General features: G+C 51.7%; 1 protein-coding gene across 1 annotated transcript; it reads left to right on the plus strand.

Moving 5' to 3' along the window:
• Positions 1–2,485: 2,485 nt before the first annotated feature.
• Pglyrp4 (peptidoglycan recognition protein 4) lies at positions 2,486–14,820 on the plus strand. Its single transcript, XM_071618802.1, has 8 exons — positions 2,486–2,596; positions 4,013–4,120; positions 4,757–4,958; positions 6,555–6,673; positions 7,898–8,050; positions 8,781–8,979; positions 11,865–11,983; positions 13,583–14,820. The coding sequence occupies exons 1-8, from the start codon at positions 2,548–2,550 to the stop codon at positions 13,759–13,761; spliced, it is 1,128 nt and encodes a 375-aa protein (XP_071474903.1). The 5' UTR covers positions 2,486–2,547; the 3' UTR covers positions 13,762–14,820.
• Positions 14,821–15,548: the final 728 nt, after the last annotated feature.

Consider the following 15,548-nt stretch of genomic DNA (forward strand, 5'->3'; position numbering starts at 1 on the left):
CAGATGTTTTGCAAAGCTAGTGAATGTCACTTTTTAAAACATTTTCTCCTACTACTTCACTGTGTAGATGAAAAGATGATAGGCTGCATTTCCATATCTGCTTCTGCATTCGACATGTGGCAAAATATTGTTTTGTTTGAAAATGGGAAGAAAAATCCAGCCTCTCACAGACAGGTACTTGGAATGGGGAGGAATATATTAGTGACCTTTAAAAATAATATACATTTTACGTTTTTTGATATACATCCAAACTCAACAACTGGAAATTTGTTAAAAGTTATTTGTAATGTAGATTCTGAAGCCACATGAATGAATTCTTTGTATTTGTTTTCATTAGAATCAATCGGTCGATCTTAAAATTGGAATGGATATCTTATTCAAGCGTTATTTTGTAACATCCTGTATTAGTCATTCAGAAAATATTGGCTCCTTGAGGTATGCACATTTTCGAAATGCTGACACGTTTTATTACTTGATATACACACACACGCACACACATACATATATATTTATATGGTGTATGTTTGTTTGTAAATCACATTTGGCAACATCATCACTGATCTCATCCATCGGTAAAGTCTTTCAGTATTGGGACGCTGTCAAATCATGGGGGCAGACAAAAGTTTTTCAAAATTCTAATTTTTGTTTGAAAGTACTAATTTTACTAAGCTAACCAATTCCATCAGTTGTTTTCCTTGAAACAAAAGGCACATTTGTATATTTTCAAGAGGAAGTCTACGATGTACCCAAGTATAAATATGTAGTTTGACTGTTATCTGTGCTTTCAAGTAAAAATGGTGTTCCATGAAAAAGTGGTCTGGTTCACAGCTCAGTCACACAAATGCTTTTCCATGACAGAACCAGGATTGAGATTTAATAAAATGAATGATTTTCTCTGCTTCATTAAGAATGTTCTTAGGTAAGGCCCGGTGTGGCGGCAATGACTATAATCCCAGACACCTGGGAGGCTGAGGCAGGAGGATCACAATTTGGAGGCCAACCTGGGCAACTTACAGATATCCTGTTTGAAAATAAAAAATGAAAGGGCTGGGGATGAAACTCAGTGGTTGAACACCCCTTGGTTCAATCTCGTACTGAAAAAAACCCAAAAACAAAACCAACAACAAAACAAAAAATTTAAAAAAATTGAGACAGGGTCTCACTAAGTTGCTTAGGGCCTTTTAAATTGCTGAAGCTGGCCTTGAAATGGGCAGAGGCGGGGCTGCGGAGGAACAGCCCGTCCCCAAGGGTCAGGAAACCCCTAGGTGCCTACCGCAGTGATCTTGGGCTGCAGTTCTTGGTGGCCTTCATCTTGGTCCTGGCTCTGCCCACCTGCACCTTCCCCGGGACAGTGCTCAGCAGCCCTGGCTCTTTCTCACGACATTGGCTGGGCCTGGGCACATGACTGGCAAGAAAGGGGGTGAACCTGGGGTGCATTCAAGGGCTCCTGTGGAGGGAGCGTCTCTTGGGACCTTTGACTGAGAGTGAGACTGACTAAGGGCAGCCTTTCTAGATATGGGCATTCCTCAGTGTCTCTAGAGACTGCCCCACCCACTAGGAGCTGAGAGGTCCTCAGGCAATGTGCACCTGGCTGTGTTCTTGGAAGGTGTCAGGTGGAGCTCCCTCTGCAAAGATCCACAGCCCAGGAGAGCAGCGTTGCAGAGCGTGCACCTGATGAGGAGATGACCGAGGAGTGGGCGAGGGACTAGAGATGCAAGGCTTGTGGGAGGCTTCCTGTGATGGGTGACAGCTTGATGCCAAGGATGTGGTGTGGCAGGAGGCAGTGTGACGCACGTGTAGGCTACAGGGTCAGAATTAGGCATAGCGAGCTGGGCACAGTGTCTGCGCCTGTAATCCCAGTGGCTCGGGAGGCTGAGGCAGGAGGATTGCAAGTTCAAAACCAGCCTTGGCAACAGCGAGGTGCTAAGCAACTCAGTGAGACCCTGTCTCTAAATATAAATATAATACAAAATAGGGCTGGGGACTTGGCTTAGTGGTTGAGTGTCTCTGAATTCATCCCCCCCCTCCCGCAAAGAATTGGGCATGGCGAGCTGTCCCCTGGGAATATAGATTAAGTTGGGGAACCCAGGGGAAGGGGAGGGTGGCATGTTGGTGAAATGACCTCAGTCCACAGCCTTCAGACATCTGGAGCAAATCTGTTTCCACGGGCAGGAAGTTTGCAGATGTCGGGGACACAGCCCCTGGGTCCCACAGGTTGGCTGGGGGTTAACCTTACAAAGATGGTGAGCATTAAATAAGACTGCGTGTGCAAGTGTCTGAACATGCCCTGCACTCAGTGGATATTCGATAAAATTGAGTCGCCATGACAACATCCTTGTCCCTTTCCTCTGGCAAGCAGGAGCCTCAGGAGGCCCACAGTGCGGCAGGGAGTCAGACGGGGTATGGGATACGGTGTAGTCTGGGGGTGCTCCATCTGTAGAGTGAGCGTCATAGCCATGTTAACTGTCAGTGTCTCTCCCAGGACTGCCGCTTGCCTAAGGGCTGCTAAACATACGGTTCCCATCGGTGTGCTGGGCCCCTGTGAGGATGCTGCCCTGGCTTCTCGTCTTCTCTGTTCTGGGTCTCCAGTCCTGTGGTAAGTTTTCTTTCTCTGGACCAAATACTGACTGAGAGCATCTTTCCAAAATCCTGTAGTAGGAATTCCCTGGGTTGAAAGAATAGCTTTATACTTAGAGCATGGAACTTGGACTCTTTCAACCTAGGTTTGAGTCCCTGCTCTGCTTCCAATATGATTTTAAATAAGTTATGCAGTAAACTCTTAATTTTCCAACCTGAAAATTGAGGTAAGGTCACCAACCTCGTCAACTTATTGGAGAGTCAAATGAGATGACACACACAGAAGGACTGAGCACCTGGAGATTAAAAGCAAATAAACTGGAACGATGTATTATTATGATGTTATTCAGAGTCCGACTTGAGTTAGGTTTTTAATGTTTAAAAAAAATGTTCCTTAGAAAGATCAAATTTTTAAAAAACAGGGGTTAAAAAAAAAACCCTAATCAACCACAAAAGAAGAAAAAGAAAATGTTCTTTGGGAATATCCCTCGCTAGATGTAAGTTGATGCCCTGATGCTCTGTGCCCAAACCACTGCTGTCTGTCCTTCATGGACCATGGAACCTGGGTTAGCACATGCCCTCCAGTCACTCAGGCACTGGCCTGCTTCATGCAAGTAATTCTATATTGTTTCCCCGCAGACTCTTTCTCATGTTTCCATTAGCTAAAATTCACACACAAGAGGATTTTGTGGTTTGGAGGTGCCCAAATGCATTTCCAAGTTGTTTTTGTGAATTGTGTGTGTGTACATGCCACTCAGGAGGATAGGCTGATATTTCTGACTCCCTGCCCATAACCATTAAGTCTCATGCCGGGGTGCGGGGACACGCGACTCAATCAATCAGGGTCACTTTAATGAATTTGGGCTGACTAAATAAAGACACAGACACAGAAAGTTCCTATTGCTTTGGGTTCAGTGACCGCTCCTCAGCCACAGCTCCCACAACGGGGGGCAAGGCAGGCAAGAAAGAGAGGAGCACGCCTCGAACCCGGGTTTTATTAGTGGGGGGAGCTGATCCATGGAACACTATCCAAAAAAGGGCAAAGGGTAGGGTTACAACAAACAGTGGTGTAACTCAACCCCATTGGGTGATGCCCACTCCCGGAGCTGCACCTTTCTTATCTGAGGGAGCTGAGGTCCAATCGCATTGCAGTGGGTGCGGTACCAGCTCAGTACCTCTTTACTCAGGACTTAAAGGTGAGTACCCAGCTCCTGTCCAGAGCGGCTCCCGACACCAGGGCTTCACCTCGAGTGGGTGTTGGAGAAAGCCATGCCTCCTTCTGCTGTGGGAGGTGGTCCTCTGGTTAGTTGAGAGGGATTTCTTGGAGGTGGCTTGGGCATTTGGGGAGGCCAAGGGGCCGTGGAGAGGGGTTGGCTCCTTCTGGTTAGAGGCCTGGTATCTGTAGTTTGATGCACAACGGAACTTTCTTTTGCAGCTGTTTCCTCCTGGGACAAAGCACACACAACACAGGTGTCGGAGGGTCTGCAGGCCTTGTTTGGCAACATCTCCCAGCTCATTGAAAAAGGCAAACTCGGTCTTGATGGTGAGGAATCTTGGGGACCGACTGGGGTTTCTCAGGTGGCTGGAAATGTTTCTCAGGTCTGCACAGCCACGTGACACCCCGTGACATGGGATGGGGCGAATGGAACCCCGTAGAGAGTAACACTGGCCGGCCACTTCATGGATTGCCCTAGGTCCTTGGGATACAGGGTCGGCGCCAGGTGGTGATAGAAACCCTGACCTCGGGGAGGAGATTGGGGTGGGAGATCCAGCCCCTGCCTAGAAGGAGCCTCAGGGCCAAGGAGGAGATGCAGCCCTCTCTGGTGCTGCTCAGGACTTCCTCCAGGGAAAGTGGGTGAGACAGAGCCGCTCCCTGCAGTAGGCGCCTGGGCAGAGCAGGGAAGGAGCTGGGAGACAGTGTCTTATTGTGGATGGGGATGTGCTGGGGTGGGGCAGCAAAGCATCCGGGCGCCCTGGCTGGATCAGACTCTGCCTAAGGGGTGGGATGCAGATGGCATGAGCTGGGGAGGGTGTACCTGCCTGCCGAGGGCTTCCTCCTAACGCTCTTCCCCCACCACTCTTCCCCCATGCGGCCCAGACGTGCACATGCAGCCCAGGTCGCTCATGGGCGACCACAGGGCAGGATGCACCGAGTGACATCCCACGGTTCCTTCCACAGATGTCTTCTCCATGGTCTCTCGCAAGGAATGGGGGGCAGAAGCTGTTGGCTGCAGCTCTCAACTGATCATGCCGGTGGATGTCCTCGTCACACATCATGTCCCTGGGCTGGAGTGCCACGACCAGGCGGTTTGCAGTCAGAGGCTGCGGGAACTGCAGGCCTATCATGTCCACAGCAACAGTTGGTGTGACGTGGCCTACAAGTAAGAGCCGGGGCCGGGTCTCGAGGCACAGGGCCAACCCTGCTCTGCGGGGCTGCTTCTCTGGGTCCTTCTGTTTTAGTCAGCTCTTTGTTCCTGCCACCAAAATACCCCACAAGAACAACTTAGAGGAGGAAGAGTTTTGTCCAGGGCTTGTGGTTTCAGGGTCCGTGGGTGGCTGACTCCATTGTTCTGGGGCCAAGGTGCAGCAAAACCTCAGGGGGGAAGGGCCCAGCAGAGGGGAGCTGCAGGGTCAGAAGACAGAGAGGGGGAGAGGGCCACAGGGAGATGAACCTTCCAGGCACTCCCCCAGGGACCTACCCCTCGCGTCGTGCCCCTGGCCTACATTGACCACCCAGTCAGTCCTTTGAAACTAAGATGGCCACATTAGGTCACAGCACGCACAGTCCAATCACTTTCCCTCTGAACATTCCTGCGTTAACAGGAGATTTTGGGGGGAACCTTATGTCCGAACCATAACAAATTCGCATTCATTTCCCTCATTGTCTAGATTATAGTTACGTAGGTTTTATAGTGAATAAAATGTTTCAAACCCTCATGAGATCCCAAGTCCTTTAGAATTTTTCCACCCAGTCCCTCCCCCTGGGAACCCCCCAAAGAAAATAAGGACAACCAATCTTCCTACCCAGGCCAAGCTTGGTTTCCCCGGCACATCGCAGGTTACAGACGACGTCCTTGTCCCTGAGTGCCTTTGCTCCCTGTCAGCTCTGAGTTTGTCTCCACCTGCCCAGGGAGGAAGGAGGGAGTCTCTTGGGGACACTCGTCCCATCTGTTGCTCTAAGACCCATCTAGAAGACTCACATCTGACTTTGGCCACTTACGGACAGTTCCTGAGCATGGTGATGGCTCCTGCTCGGTGTCCAACATACTTCAGGCTTTCCCAAGGTCCTGGGCGGTGAGGGGAGAGAGGAGCTGATGAGATCTCCCTTGGCCCCCAGCCCTTCTGAAGGACGGTTATAAAATATGCGTACGCGGTTCCTCAGAAGGACACGGGTGAGGTGGGTGGTGGCAAGCGGGGCGGCCCCTGCCAAGCCAGCTCAGGTGCACACTCTATTTGGTGTCTCCTTCCTGTCTCACTCTCCTTACTCCCTCCCTCTGGCTTCTGGGATCACTTCTGAACGCACTGTCTGCTTCCACGTTGCATGTCCTTGTTCAGGTACCAGGTACATGCAGGACAGTGACCCTGCAGGGAGAAATCAGGTGAATAGCTCGGGGACGATCACATGGGCACGGTGCATTTTGGAGGAGGGAGGAGAGCCATCTTTGAGCTAGCGTGGTGTGGTTGGGTCGATGCTAATTACTGTGAAGCCCGGGGACCCCTCCTCCTCTGAGTGCACGGGATGATTTATGTTCAGCTCCAGGTCTGAGCAGGGGATGGGGCAGGGAGGGAGTGCTGCAGCAGGTCAGAATGTTAAGGACTAGGATGAGGGGCCTGGTCTTCCACAGTTTGGGAAGAACCATGTGAGTTCCATTTAGTGAACATGGCTCAAGCCCTCATCCATCTGGAGCCTGGGTACGTGGTTCCTCTCTCGGGTGGGTCACCACGTCAGCCGCTCAACCTTGTTCCCTTGCTGACAGCTTCCTGGTCGGGGACGATGGCAGGGTGTATGAAGGTGTTGGTTGGAACGTCCAAGGCTCGCACACCCAAGGCTACGGCAACATTTCCCTGGGCGTCGCCTTCTTCGGCACCAAGGAAGGTAATGACCGCCCCCGACGAGCCCTCTCCAAAGAGTCCTTGGCACTCAACATGGCCTGTCTCAACACCATGCAGCCTTCCCAGACTTCTCCGAAGATCCACTCCCGGAATTCATTCTCCCTTGGCCTCCCTGTCATGGCTTTGTGAGGATGCTTCTCCAACTGCTCTGACTTCTCTCAGTCTCCATGGCAACCCCTCTTCTTCTAGCCATCTTGTAGGAAGAGCTGCTTATGAGTTTTTCCTCTGCAGTTCCCCTGCTCTTCTGGAAAGAGCCGGGCTTCCTCTGTCACCTCTGGGTGAATGACTATCTCGTCTTCCTCTAATGTCAACTTTCTGTAGCCGCAGACTGTACCCCCAGATTCCTGCCTGACACCGCCTCCTTCCATCTCTCACTCCCGGATTGTCCATACATTGTTGACAAATGACTCAGAGGTCCCCGATCTCTGACTCCACTTTCTTCTGGTCTCTTGCTCTACATGTCATGCCGTTGGCCTTGACCTTGGAACATACATTGTCCGGGGCCATTTCCCTGAATTTGTGCACCCCTTCCTGTTAACCAAGATCTCGAATATCAATATTCTCTGAGGTTGTCCAGGTGGATTTCACAGTTTCTGTTACCACAGGGTGCAGCCTGAGTTTCAAATAACTCACAGCGACACAGCCGTGAGTAGAGGAATCAGTACGTGAGTCTGTATCCTCCACAGCCAACCGGGGTTGGGGGGTTTCCAGCCTGCCAGAGACTCACCGGGTCAGCAGTTTGGTTTACTAATTGATTAGTTGATGTATTTCTTTATAAACTTTGATGACTACTTGTTGCCTCTTGTTGGCTTGGGATTTTGAAGGTGTTACTTTTTACAGCCTCAAGTTCCTCTACATGAATAATGGGCTTAATGATAGCTTCTGCCTCAGAGGTTTGTGGTGAGGATTAAATGGGCGAATGTGGGCAGAGTCTGGCTCGTGCCTGCCAGGGCCCTGAGCAGGCCAGCGCTGTTGAGTGGTCGCTGCCTCTGTGTTCTCTCATGAATAGAGGGAGTCGACAGAGGAGTCCTGGCAGGTCACTGGGAAAGGGCTTCATCCTGGGCCACAGAGAACTCTGTCCTGGCAGACCCTTGCCTCTCAGCCCGGGGGAGGAGCCTGCTGGGCAGGGCTTGGCCAGTGTTCCTTCTCTATTCAGTCCCCTGAAGCTCAGGTCAGACTGAGATTCCCCACAATCGCTCTCTTCCAGGCCTCAGCCCCAGCCCTGCCGCCCTGTCAGCCATGAAGGACCTGGTCTCTTATGCTGTGCAGAGGGGACACCTGTCACCTAGGTACACCCAGCCACTTGTTGTGAGAGGCGAGAGCTGCCTGGCTCCTCCCCCAAAGGCAAGGCTGAGGCACGGTGAGACCTTGGGCCCTTCTGGGCTCCATCCAGGACGGCTCCTCACTAGACTCCAACGCCACCCCGGGGGGTGGCTTCCCACCAGGGTCAGATTCCTCTTGAAACTTTGGGGCCAGCAAACCTTGAAAGGGACCCTCCAGGGCACCTCTTTCCCCCTCAGATTCCTAGAATGGCAGAACCTTGGTGTTATGCCCGGTGTTATATCTGTGCACTTGTTTCTTCAAATTGGTAGACATTTACTGAACACCTACTAGACTCCCAGGATATACGAGACATTAAAATCCCTGACCTCATGATGTTTCAATCTACAGGGTAGAGAAAGACGCAAATAAACCGGAAAAACACTTGGCATGTTATATGATAAAAAATGCTGGGGGTGGGGGAAGAACACAGAAAGGGATAGGATATTTCTACACCTATTTATATATTCATATGCTTATATGCAAACACATTTCTGAATATAGGTGGTGCAGACCTATAATTCTAGCAATTTGAGAGGCTGAGGCAGGAGGATTGCAAGCGTGAGGCCAGCCTCAGCAACTTAGTGAAACCCTGTCTCCAGATAAAAACTAAAAAGGACTAGGATGTAGCTCAGTGGTGAAGTGCACCTGGGTTCCACCCCCAGCACTGGACCCCTCCCGGAAAAGTAGTGCTGAGGAAACTTAGGGTACCACTTATATGGATTTTAAAGGAAGAGTTTAATTATCATTCTGTTTTTGCCCTGCCATAGCTTGCCCTAGCATTGTCCCTCGGTCTGCTTGGGGGGCCAGGGAGACCTACTGTCCCAAGATGACCCTTCCTGCTAAGTACGTGGTCGTCCTCCACACTGCTGGGAGGACCTGCGGTGTGTCTGACGAGTGCCGCCTGCTGGTGCGAGACCTCCAGTCCCTCTTCATGGACAGACGCCATGCCTGCGACGTGGGGTATAAGTAAGTGGGCCCCAGAATGGGGGCTTCTTTTCTGGTTTCTGGGGGCAGAAACTGAGCCTCTGAAGGGAAGGAGAGGGCAGTAAGATCTCCTGAGTTCTCACCATGTGAAAGACCCTCAGGTCCGGCCTCATGGATTCCCATCCAGTCCTGGGAGGGTCTTATTCAGGAGTTATCTAAGGGGGTGGTCGTGGCCCTGGGCATGTTCTTAAGACACGTGCCTCTCTCAAAGGTAGCGTGTTGGCATGGCGGATGCCGAGACTGTTGAGATACCACCGAGGAGGCACCTGTGTGCCAGGGAATCTTTAGACAAGACGATCTCAGGTGGTGACCTTTTCAAGGAAGTGCTTCCCTCTGCTCCGCCCCTCAGTGTGGCCACATCTAGAAGCTGTTCCCACTCAGGTCACAGTGCCATCCTCTGCAGCCAGCCTGTGGGCCTACTGCGAGAGAGTCTTCCCTGTATGAAGGCAGAGGGAGGGGCTGCCAGGGTCTGGGAGTCTTCTTTAAGGAACACACTGACCTAACGGGAGACCAAAGCAACCCTCCCTCCCTCCCTCCCTCCCTCCCTTCTTTTTCTCTCCTCATTAAGTGTAGCCCACATGGGGCTCAACGTTCCGGGCCGGTTTTGCTCAGGTTGTTTCCATTTAGAGTGCCAGTTTTAAAAACTTGTCCCTTAATACTGGCACATAGGAACCAAATGGTCCACAAAACAGGTAGAGGTGCCTCGAGGATGCATCCAGAGCTTGCAGATAAGACATTTGGGGGCTGCACACCATCTCACGTCCCATCAGAAACAACCCCATTAAGTATTAAGTCTCAGGACAGGCCACGGCCAGCCCAGTACATATTCGTACACGTTAATAAAGGGAACCCCCACTTCTGGGGACTTTCACAGCTTAGCAAAGTGGAGCTGGATGTTAGTAGCCCAAGCTGGGCACTTTGCATAGGATGTGGCCTGCGGAGCCCTGGCCGGGGGCCTGTCTTAGATGAATTTCCATTGCTCCATGTGGGCTTCTGGGCTGCTGAACCTCTGTTCTGTTTCCGTTTTAGTAATAACCCTTTCAAGAGAGGATATAATGTTTTTCCCAACATCTGTCATTTATTGGGAACTCCCAAGTGCTTTGTTAGGTCCTGCCAGGGAGGATTGATGTTCTCCTTAGTGACACTTGGATGTCTGAACATTGACTATAAATTTGGAAATCCTGAACAGGGAAATGATGGAGGTTGAGGAGAGGTCTTTCCTCTTTCTACTCAGATTCCTCAACGCTGTTACCTGTCTTTTGATTTCTGACTTTTTATTGTGTCCCTTCTATTATACTATATGACTGTCATTTTGTCACCTTGGGAGGGCCTGGAGTCAGGATAGACACTTGCTTTTCACATGAGATAGCCGTAGGCTGTGCTCTGGGGACGCTGTTTGGACAGAACAGCAACATAGTCTTGCCTTTATGGGGCTAGTACTTTAGGGAGGGAGAAAAAGAGTTGAACAAGTTAAGCCTTAGTGAGGTGCAGAAGGTGCTTGAAGGAGGGCTCGGGTTGCTGGGGAGATGGCTGCAAGGACATGTTACCTGAGGGAGTCACACATGAGCTGGGACCTAAAGACCCAGTGGGAACCAATCAGAGGAGGAAGAACATTTCAGATAGAGGAAGGGACTTCTATGGAAAGGCTTGGAGTCCAGCCCGAGAACAGTTCCTTTGAGAAGCGGAGAGGTGTTTCTCATGAGCACAGAGATGCTAAAGAGGGGTGTGGGGGGTAAAACGGGGGCCATGTCCTGAAGACCTTGTGACTCGAGCTGGGGAGCTTGGACTAGGTGCCAAGGACCAAAAGCAGGGTTTTAACATGACATGCAACGTATTTTCAAAAGGCCACTCTAGCTGTGGCTCCAGGAATGGATCTGAAGAGTGTAGCACTGGAGGTAGCCAGGTCTGAGGACTGTGTAGCCATCCAGGCAAGATGATATGGCGGCACAGCTAGGGTGATGGCCTCTGTCATGGAGAGAAGTGGAAGAGGTGATGGTTAATGACTGGGTGCAGGGGCAGGGGAGTGGCGGGAGACACTGCAGACAAGCGTGGGTTGAGCGAGTGGGTGGGCTGAGGACTGTGTTTGTTAGGTCCTGCCATGACCAGTGGGCAGTGGGTGGCAGCACCTTTCTCCGAGATGAGATCCCAGGAAGGAGCATAGACGGGAAGAAGTGGGTCTAGTCATGAACTTGTGGACTTTCATGGATGGTAAAGGAGCCAAGGAAGTGGGTGTGTTGAGGGAGAAGAGGCTTAAAGAGCAGGACCCTGAGGAGCCCCTCAGGAAGGCCACAGGAATCCGAGGGGCAGAGAGGAGGCAGCCAGAGGAGAAAGCTGGGAGAGTGTGGTGTGGGGGAAGCCACGGGAAGAGAATATTTGGAGAGGGGTCGACAGAGTCCAGTGTGCGAAGAGGCCAAGGCAGGTAAGCCTAGAGATGGGCACTTGTCCTCCGTGGGGAGGAGACCGTGGGCCAGCTTGGAGAAAGTCGTGCAGGCACGGAAAGCTGTCTTTCCAATTTCCTCATTGACAGTGAGCTCCTCGTGTCAGGAGTGATGTGCTGGAGGCGGATGGGCACGGGCAGCTCAGAGGACTGACGGTCAGAGATTCAGGAATTTTCTGAGCCAGCTGCTAAATAGCTGGTAGCCTAAAATCAGCCACGGTGGGAGTTTTCTTCCCCAGAAATCTACAAATGGGTCCTCCCCTCCCCAAGCTGGTTTAAGGACTAGGTCTGACTTGTTTCTGTGACCCAGGGCTTAGAATTTAATATGATATCTGGTGACAAGAGACATGAGTGAATTAGGAATGACGACGAGAAGCGATCCCAGAGCGCCTCTCTCTCGTGCCCATCTCCACCCCCTCGTGTCCTGCAGCTTCCTCGTGGGCCAGGATGGGGCCGTTTATGAAGGGGTCGGCTGGAATGTTCAAGGCTCCCGAACCCCTGGCTACAATGACATTGCCTTGGCCATCTCGTTCATGGGCACCTTTACAGGTAAGTGGATGCTTTGGGCAGTGGTGGTCATCGTATGGTACCTTTGGGAGAAGGTGTGACGTGGGTGACAAAGACATCAGACTCAGGCACTGTCTAAATGCACGCGTGGAGCTTCAAATCTGACATTTAACTAGGCTGAGTGTGGCCAGAGGTGACCCTCAGATGGAACTCACCTCCTGCTCATGCAGCCAGAACTCTCTCTTCCAACCCCTAAGGGACACATGGAGCCATCTTTGTGCCTACTGTTACTCATCTTAGCAGACACACCATTTCTTGGTTGCCATGGCAGCAAGTGGCACCCCTTCACCTTATATGTCACACCAACATGGATAAACCCTGACTCTGCACTGAGACTGCACACTCCATACAGTGAATATCGTCACAGACCAGAGCCCTTGACTAGAGTGTTTTTATTTTTCCTTTTCAATATTCAGGTGCTTTTTGTTGAATCCTGGAGAGGGGCGGCTATGTCACTGGGGCTGGTTCAGGCTGACACAGAAATGGGAATTGGGTGGGGGCAGGAGTGGCCCAGGACTGTGCCTGGAAATGGGGCTGACCTGAGGTCAGGAGAGGCGAAGAAGGAGCAAGCAAATCTCTGGGTAAAGCACAGGTTCCTGGCCTTGGTGATTCTGACGTCTCACATCAGATGCTTTTCTGTTGTGGCGCTAACCTGGGCCCTACAGGTCCTGGGCCTTACGAAGCTTAGCAGTATTCTTGGCTTCTATCAAATGGAGATAACAGTATCTTCCCTTTCTTAATTTTGACAACCAAACTGTCTCCAGACCTTGCCATGTGTTCCCGGGGGGAGGTAAACTTTCCCCACTAAGATAAACTTTCGCAGTGGAAAAAGGCTTTGCATATTCTCAGAAGAATGAGTTTCTTTCCCCAGACTCAGCCCTTTTGATTTGGGAAAACTTTGGCCCTGAGGCACTGAAGTCTAGACTCTGTCCATTGAGTGGCTAACTATAAGGGTTCTGTGTTCAGGATTGGGGTCTCATGACTGTGTCATGGTTGGTGGCAGAGGAAGTTTCTGTGCCAAGGCACAGAATGCCTGGGCTAGGAAACCCTGGCTGCTGTGGCAATGCCCTGCATGAGGAGGCTCTGACTTAGAGTCTTATCAGCCTCGACCTTGGTCTCAGGCGCTCAGCTCCTGGGAGTAAAGGAACTCTCTTGTTAGACAAACCACAGTGTTTCACCAAGCTCCGCTGGGCCTGAACCTGGCCACAGAACAGTAACTTTGAACAATGGACTTTCTTGAGAGCTGCACAGAGCTCCTCACATTGCACATTGCAACGGCAGCATGTAAGTGAGGAAGGAGCTGCACAGTGTTGCTAACTCTGTAACCTGCCCAGTGACACAGTGAACAATGGGTACTTCTGATGCCAGTGATCTTGTGCAACCTATTGCTACAAATAGAGCTGGCAGCTGGCGCAAGGGGCTTCTGCCCCTGCCCCTTGCTTCTGTCTCCTTTTGTTTCTGTGACAGTTGACAGCAGTGACCTGTACTAGCTTGGTGGTGGTGGATGGTTCTAGGGGTGTGTCCTGCCCTGGGCAGGGCGCCCTGGAATTCCTATGACCAACGGACCGCTGTGTTTTGCAGGTACTGCGCCCAATGCCTCTGCGCTGGAGGTGGCCAAGGACCTGATCCAGTGTGCTGTGGTCAAGGGGTACCTGGCCCCCAACTACCTGCTGGTAGGCCACAGTGATGTGGCCAATACTCTGTCCCCGGGACAGGCTTTGTACAACATAATCAAGACTTGGCCTCACTTCAAACAGTGAGGGAGGCCCCAGCTCCTGAGGCCGCTCAACCTGCTGCTAGGTCTCTGTCCCCACCTCCCACCCGTCTTGTCCCCCTCCCCTGCAAGTCCCACCTTGCCTCCCTTTCGCAGGTTGGGGTGATACAGTCCTTTCCTACTACCGTCCTGCAGCATCCTGTAGGTTGGGCCCTCACGGTGCTCCACGTCTGGGCCCCACTTCCCCTCTCTTCACCTTCTTCGTCCCTGGGCACCTCCTGCTCAGCCGGGAGAGTTGATGGGCGATGGTCCTCTGCCTGGTGTGCCTTCCCCTGAGGTCTGCCTGGAAGCTGCCGGCCCTCACCCATCGCCAGGCCCGTGCGCCCACTCCTTCCCTCTGCCCACACGTTGACTTGTACAGACTCGGGTGCAGCTGTTACTGAAGGGCTGTCATTATCAGAGTGGTTTCTGTCCTCTCTCCCAGACTATGAGCTCTCCAAGGGAAGGAGCTGAGATTTATTGTCCCTTTGTCTTGTGTCAGTTCCTTACCCATGTCTGGAATTTAGTAGGTCCCTTAGGTGTTTGTTGAAGAAATGGATGAAAGAGTGGATGGGGTTCCTGGTCACCTGGCCAATTTGCTCCATCATCTTCTCTTTGGGAAGCCCCCTGGGATCGTGCCCTGGTCCACCAGTATTCTCTCTTAGTCTGAGGCTCCGAGCTGGCTCTGGGGGCTTTTCTGTACTGAGTGCTATTGTGGAGAGCCATTCTCACGCGTGACTGGGCGACTCCCGGTTTGGGCCTGAGGCTTCTGGCTGTGTCGGAACTTTCCTGGCCCTCTCCTGATGAGAGAACCTGTCTGTGTGGGGGTGTGACTGACCACTGACCCCGGGGGCCCAATCACTGACCCTGACCTTGGAGTGCGGCCCCCCCCTCAACCTTCATTGGATGGAATTCTCCCCTGAATTTCTTGTTCCCCAATAAAAGGCTACTCCCTGGCGTGCTCGCTCTCTCTCTCCTGCTAGCCCTGAGTAATCCTTGCTGCCCTACGGGTGGTTCGAGGTTGGAGCCAGAGAGGGGAGCCATCTCGGACCTGGTCATAGAAAAAGGTAACTGAGTCTGTGTGTTTTATTTCGATCTCTGCTAGCTGACTTTTATGCCAAGAACCTCATTAATGAAACCAATGCGCAGGCCGCATGGTGGATGCTATGTCTTTAGAGTCCCATGTCCCTGTCTCTCCAAAGCACCCTGAGGGAAGGGACTGTGTGCTCCTTCACAGGCAGAGAGGAGCTGTGACCACACACACTCCCCAGTGCCTGTGGCCTGCCTGTGCCTGGCTGGCCCCACTGGGTGCTGGGCAGAGTGAGGACCCAGAGCCCTGGCCCTCTCAGCCCTCCCTGGACTCTTCATCTTACTTATTGGAAGCACATGAAACATTTTCTGTAGACATGAATAAAAGGAATAAAATATGTGGTTTGTCTTAAATGTTTTTAGGTCTTCATATTTTGTCTTGTTTTCTTGTGTTTCTGTCGCTCTTATAACAGAAATAAATGTCGGAGCTCTCATGATTTTAAAGCAAATATCTTGTGCTTTTCTAAGTGCTCAAAGGACCTCCCTGTCTGCCATTAGCCCTCAGGCTGTCTGTGTCAGGAGTGTGGGAATTGTCTCCTGTTTCCCCAGGGCAGAGTAGCCACAGAGATGCTGTCTCTTCTCATCTCACAGTGGGATGAGGCTCCGGAGGGAAACTTCCCCAGGGTCCTGCCCACCTCAGTCCTTCCCCTGAGCAGGTGAAGGGCAGGAGAAGGTATTTCTGTCCTTCCTTGCCCTCTGCTGAGG

The sequence above is a fragment of the Marmota flaviventris genome, chromosome 10 (assembly GCF_047511675.1).
Source record: "Marmota flaviventris isolate mMarFla1 chromosome 10, mMarFla1.hap1, whole genome shotgun sequence".
NCBI classification, from domain to species: Eukaryota; Metazoa; Chordata; class Mammalia; order Rodentia; family Sciuridae; genus Marmota; species Marmota flaviventris.